Source organism: Tetrao urogallus (genome assembly GCF_951394365.1).
Source record: "Tetrao urogallus genome assembly, chromosome: 18".
In the NCBI taxonomy this organism is placed as follows: Eukaryota; Metazoa; Chordata; class Aves; order Galliformes; family Phasianidae; genus Tetrao; species Tetrao urogallus.
The window spans coordinates 2,044,594-2,051,020 of NC_136831.1; the positions used below are offsets into that span (position 1 = coordinate 2,044,594).

Genomic DNA, 6,427 nt, shown 5'->3' on the forward strand with positions numbered 1-6,427 from the left:
GCGGACGGCGAGGAGCGGCAGCGGGGAGCGCGACTCGCAACAAAAAGAGGCGTCTGTCTCCTCGTCGCGGGGAGCGCGAAAAGAAGCGGCGGCTGCGGCAGAATTTTGGAGCGGCTCCACCGGGAGAGCTTTTCTCGAGCGGCTCGCGAGGAGCGGGGCCGGCTCTGCCCGCGGCCAGGGGCTGCGTGCGGCGCTGCGGGAGCGGAGCGGAGCCCCGCACGGACAGGCGGTCCGGGATATCCGCGTCCGAGTTTTCTGATGCATTTGCTCGCACCTTCTTCCCCCGCTGCTTGGTGAACCCAGCCCCCCTCCCCCCCCCCCCGGCGGTCTCCCAAGGATGGATCATTCCCAGTGCCTTGTGACTATATACGCCGCGGCGGTGCTGCTGGGGCTCCGGCTGCAGCAGGGCTCCTGCCAGCACTACCTGCACATCCGCCCGGCTCCCAGCGACAACCTGCCTCTGGTGGATCTAATCGAGCACCCGGACCCTATCTTTGACCCCAAGGAGAAGGATCTTAACGAGACCTTGCTAAGGAGCCTCATGGGAGGACACTTCGACCCTAACTTTATGGCTATTTCCCTGCCCGAGGATCGGCTCGGGGTAGACGATCTGGCCGAGCTGGACTTGCTGCTGCGGCAGAGACCTTCGGGAGCGATGCCCGGCGAAATCAAGGGGCTGGAGTTCTACGATGGGCTGCAGCCGGGCAAGAAGCACAGGCTGAGCAAGAAGCTGCGCAGGAAGCTGCAGATGTGGCTCTGGTCCCAGACCTTCTGCCCGGTCCTATACACGTGGAACGATCTCGGCAGCCGCTTTTGGCCCCGGTACGTCAAAGTGGGCAGCTGCTACAGTAAAAGGTCTTGCTCGGTCCCAGAAGGCATGGTCTGCAAACCTGCCAAGTCCGTGCATTTAACGATCCTGAGGTGGCGGTGCCAGCGGCGGGGCGGGCAGCGGTGCACGTGGATCCCCATCCAGTACCCCATCATCGCGGAGTGCAAGTGCTCCTGCTAGGGCTGCGTGCCCGCCGGGCTGCCGGGGACCTTTGCTGCAACACAAACAAGAGACACTGCTTTCTGGTTAACGTTGTAATGCACTGTAACGTGTAGGAGAATGTATATTGTGTGTATATATGGCACCGTTTTAATATACTATTAAAAGGTCAGTATTATACGTGAAATAATCAGCGTCTACTGTATTTTTAAGACTATTACCCTGATCGTTGCTAATGTATCTTTTTTTTTTTTTTTTTTTTTTTTTTTTTTTGTATTTATATTCCAGAGAGGAGTTGCTTCGCTTTGGCGAAGTCGGTTTGTTGTTGTTGTTGTTGTTGTTTTTTAATAAAAGGATTAAAAAATACAAACCAAACTTTTTGATAAGAAAACCTTTTAAAGCTATTTTCCATTATTCGGAAAGCGTGTTGGTGTGTGTGTTTGTTTTTTCTTCTTACGGACTTTAGGTTAAAAAGAAAACGCCTCGAGCACAATGTTATTGTAAATAGAACGGTTTGAATGACTTAATTCTATGTAAATGAAGAGTATCTGCTATTTATTCTTTATATCCCTGTAGTAAAAGCGCAGAGCAGAATTAAAGTCAACCACTAAAACACGCGCCGTGCGGGTGCTGTTTGCTGTTCGGTGCGGCCGCCCCGCGCTGCTCCGCTCCGCTCCACTCTGCGGGTTCCGCAGCCCGCGCAGCTCCAGCGCCGCGCGCGGGGAAACCGCGGGGCTCCGGGCCGCTGCTCCGGGCTTTTGTAGCCGCTTGACATTTCATTTACAACGGGACACGTGTCTTTCACACCTACCATTGTGGTGGGACGCTGCTGAAACTTGACCCTTGGGCGTTGGGGGTTTGCAGCGCAGACGCGTTATTAGCCCGATCCTGTGACAGCGTCGCACGCCCTCCCCGACCGGCGACAATCGCCCTCAGCCCATTAACTCTGGGCACCCGCCGGTCCCCGGGTGTTCCGCCGCCGCCGGCAGCGCCCGGGCTGGGCACGGACCCGCTCGTTTCGGCGGCCCCGCGGTGCGGTGCGGTGCGGTGCGGGCGTAGCGCGGCACGGCACGGCACGGCGCTGCTCAGCTCCCGGAACGCCGCTGCCCGGCGCCGTCCGCGTCCCGCCGCCCCCCCGGCCCGGCTCCGGCCGCCCCCGCGCCGCTCTCCGGCTCCGCGGACGCGGAAATACCGCGCGGCTCCGCCAGGACCCGCCGCCGGCAGCGGAGCGCTGGGCCGCGCCGTGCTGGGACGGCCGGCGGTTGTATCTCATAGGTACCGACTGCAAAAACAAACGCTCCACGTGTTCCTCAGAGGCGCCCTGACAGTGCAGAAAGCCTTTTCCTTATTTATCTTGGAATCAAAAACCTTTTTTTTTTTTTTTTTTTAACTCTCAGGGAATCTATGCTAATCATTCTGCAGCCGCGTGTCTCTCGCTGGCAGAGCCCAGCCCTGCTTTCCCCGGCGCTCAGCTCGCCTATCTCCCAATGCATATTCATTCCCCCTCTCGCTCTCTCGGTGCGTTTTACCGTCCGTCTCTTTGCTTTTAATTTCAGTACTTTAGAAAAAAAAAAAACAGATCTTGGGACATTTGGGGTATTCATTAACCTAGTGAAGAGGAACAGAGGCATTATTACTCACATAGAAGGCACCCTGCCCCCATGTCTATCTAAGGGTTCATTGTAAAAGGATTAAAAGTTAAAGACCTTCATCTTATGATTCTTTCATTTAATCTTCGTGGCGCCTGAAAGACATGCTGGATGGATGATCACATTTAAAATATTCCTAATGTCGGCTACCTTAGGACTCCAGGCAGGGCAAACAAACGTAATTTATTTCTAGAAGAAAGGGGATATTGAGATGTTTAAGTTTATGAACCACCATTACCATGTATATTTGTTAGGTTCTGACAAATACCCAAATAACATTAAAATCAGCCATTCATCACATATGAATTTATGCAAAACCTTCTATGCCTGGGGCCAATATTTTTTTAGACAGAGTTTCACTTGCAAAGGAAAAAAAAAAGTTTATTTAAAAAAAAAAAAGCCAAAAGCAAGAGTTTTTCATGACTGGTAAACACGAGAATTATGTGAACAGAAACTATTTCATGCTGGGATGGCAGCCAGCGACTCGGGAATGTCAACAAAAGTTCTCCGAAGGTTGAAAATGTCACTGGATTACAATACGAGGTCCTTCGCCCCATTAGCGAACGTTACTACGGTAATATTCCCACCGGCAGCGAGGGACTCGCCCCCATTCATCCCTTGGTGATTCCGCAGTGGGGCAAGCAGAGATGTTGTCTGCAAACCGCCTCTGACTGCCTGCAGATGTGAGCGCTGCCGTGCGCAGGCTGTGCGTGTGCCTGCTCAGCACCACAGCTGGCTCCTGCCTCCAGCTGGTGGGCACTGCTCTCAGTGCGGCACTCAGTGCGCCCCTCCTCAGCTGGCAGTGCCCCAGCGCTGAGAAATACGGTCACAGTTTGGGTTAAAAAAATCAACTTTCACCCTCCACAAGGCACGTGATTTTTATTATTCTTTTTAAAGAACTAACTAAATTTTGTCAGCTGGTGGAGCAAAAATAAACTAGTTGTTTCCACTGTTGTTTCTGGTCAGGTTCACTTTCTGGTCCTCCTGCCCCAGTGTTGAAACGTTTGGCTTGTAGTGGAAGTGTTTCAAGCCAAACAAATAAAATAGCTTTCTGGTGAATGTTTCTATGCAAATCTTTTTAATATTAGATTTTGTAATATGTTTTTAGAACAGAATTGAATTATGGCTCTTTCGAATTGAAATCAATTCATAACACGGCCAATTTTGTTTGCTCATCTTTGTAGTGGCACAATAAGATCTCACAGAGACCACTGTGGGGAAGAAATAAGAAGGGAAAGGTTGAAGTTGAGCTTGTAGTTACTCTTCAGTTTCTATTGCAATTTTAGTGCCTTAAAGTGTAACGTTGGAAATTTAAATTCGTATCCACCTCTGGCACAGAATGCAACCTCAGGTGAGTCTTTACACCTGTGCACACAGCCCCTTGTGAGGACGGAGCTCTTTGCCGTCCCTTTGGCGCTGTTAGCTTCCACCCAGCGCCGTCTGCCCGCGCTCACCATGTGTCTGTTCAGAACATGGGGGGTAAGGCCCAGCATTCAAGGTGGTCCATTGGCGGCCTTGGATGCAGCATCCAGAGCAGCCAGGGCAGAACAGTATCTTATGCAGTATTCTGTTTATCAGAAGTACGTCATGTTTAAAGAAGAGTACGGTGCTGTACTGTAATTCAGAAGTGCCAAGGGTAATGCTGTTGATGAAGAAGAAAATAGAGACCGGAATTGAGTTGTCCAGGAGTCTGTAATAAGCTCATTCAAAGTCAGTCCAGAAAGTGTGAAGAACCAATGAGGAAAATGTGTTACTCATACCACCAAAGTGTGGGGTCCTCACACTTCTGCTTATGTGAAAAAATGCATTTGAGTTCTTTTATCCTTTTCAAAATATCACCACAAAGATACATTCTTCAGATTGCATGAGTGCATGGTGCATCGCAACAATAACCGCAGCTAGAAATTGGAGCAGTGCTGTTTGTATAAATACTGGGCGAGTTTTTCCTCTTCCATAGTTTTAATAGAAAAATAATCTTAATTTAGTAATGTCAACAGCTGTTATAAAACTCCTCACAGTTCACCTTATTCGTTATATAAGTGCAGTCTGCACCGTGCACCGTGTTGGTTGGATCTTGGATCCAGTAAGAAGAAGATATTCCAGGTCAGAGATTTGCCAGGAAATCTTCATTGGAAGTTGAAATAAATATAATGACGTCATCACATAATGTAACATCACTGCTTTCAAGGTAAGCCAAACCAGAGGTATGTTGGCAGGGGAGTGCTGCCACCTGGTAGAGCCATGCTAGGAATAGATACGATACTCTCATCGCGTGGGGAGGAGAATAGCCACACTCTTCCTGGAGTGCCCACAAGGATCCTGCAGTCTTTCTGTGCGTGTAACTCCTCTGGGAGCCGTGCTGCACACGAGAGCTGCAGAATCCATGTCAATGCTCTCTTTTGAGGGAGCAGCTACAGCGAATTTGAAGAGACCCTTTCATTCCCTCTTCCACACTCCCAGACCAAGCAAGAAACTCCAATGGTTAAAAGGAAGGGGATGAATACATTCACTTGAAACAACTGTTGGAATGATTCAGAAAGGAACAGAAACATTCAGCAATCGACATTAAAGACTGTAAATCTGTAGACGTGTTATTGGAGGATCAGCCGTTTGCAGCTATCTTTCGGGAAGGCTTGAGTACCAGTGTGTTGATGTTAAGACTCTGCAGGAAAAAGCTGCTGTGTGTGTGATGTGCTTTCTGAAGAGCGGGAGAGCGTAGAAGCTGGAAAAGGAATTTGCATGGGTGCCATTTTGCAGCGAGTCGCAGTGCTGAGAGGCAGGATGGGAGACGCAGAGGTGGCACTATTCGCCTGTAGCTCTCAGTGGTTACTTCAGATGGAAAGCAGCTGAAGCAGATATTGTGGGGGCTCACTGGCTGTGCCATCCGCCTTGTCTGGGATGTATTTATGCCACCATTAAGCATGGGTCAGGACCAGACCGACCTGTGTGGGATTCAGCCCAGCCAGGCTGCAGCTGTACAGGAAAGCCTGTCAGTTGTCCCTGTAAGGAACCCAGCAGCGTGCGGATGCTCCGATGCAGGAGCCATCACTGAGCTGAAGCCAGCAGCACCGACCGAGTGCACACAGGTCTCAGCTCTGCACCGAAACAGACATTCCCCAGGACTCACATCTCTCCCTTAGAGAATCCAGGAGCAGGAGCTGCATCAGATAACCAAAACAGAGTTTGAAAATAGGTTTCACACTCCCTTCTTGATTTTTTTTTTTCCCCTCCTGAGAGGGGGAGTGGCAAGACTCCCATCACAAAGAACGTTACTCAGAACCAGAACAGATCTTAAGGCACAACACTAAAAACCTGTATGCAATGCAGAAGGACTGGGTGGCTCGAGGGATTGGTAATGGTATAAAGAGCTTTTCACCACTAGGCTTCTGGCTTCGGTCCAGAGGTAGTAACTGAAAGCCACAGTCATCTGATGCCTGCATCGTGGGCTGTGCAAAATGAGTTGTTGGTCTCTGTGTGGATCCTACCAAGCAGGATCCAGATCACAAAGCCACCACCAGAACTGACATTCTTGCTAGGTCTCTCAATCAGTAGAGCAAAATGAAACAGGAATGGGGACATTTGATCTGTGTTCGTGATTCAGTGGTAATAAAGGTGTATTGTTAGGGGGGGGTTGTTTGTTTGCTTGGTCAGTGTGTTTAACACAGGAGAATGTAAGCAGTATAGCCCTTGTATGGATACAACGCTAATAGTATGTAGCATTTTCCCTCTGGCACAGTAGTACCTTTATACTTGACCTACACCTGGCATCCTTTTACCTGGCTTGGATGCA

General features: G+C 50.0%; 1 protein-coding gene across 1 annotated transcript; it reads left to right on the forward strand.

Annotated features, from left to right (window-relative positions):
• Positions 1-337: 337 nt before the first annotated feature.
• On the forward strand, positions 338-1,009 carry NOG (noggin; the record flags this gene model as incomplete). Its single annotated transcript, XM_079544300.1, has 1 exon — positions 338-1,009. One exon carries the CDS (start codon positions 338-340, stop codon positions 1,007-1,009), a length of 672 nt encoding a protein of 223 aa, XP_079400426.1.
• Positions 1,010-6,427: the final 5,418 nt, after the last annotated feature.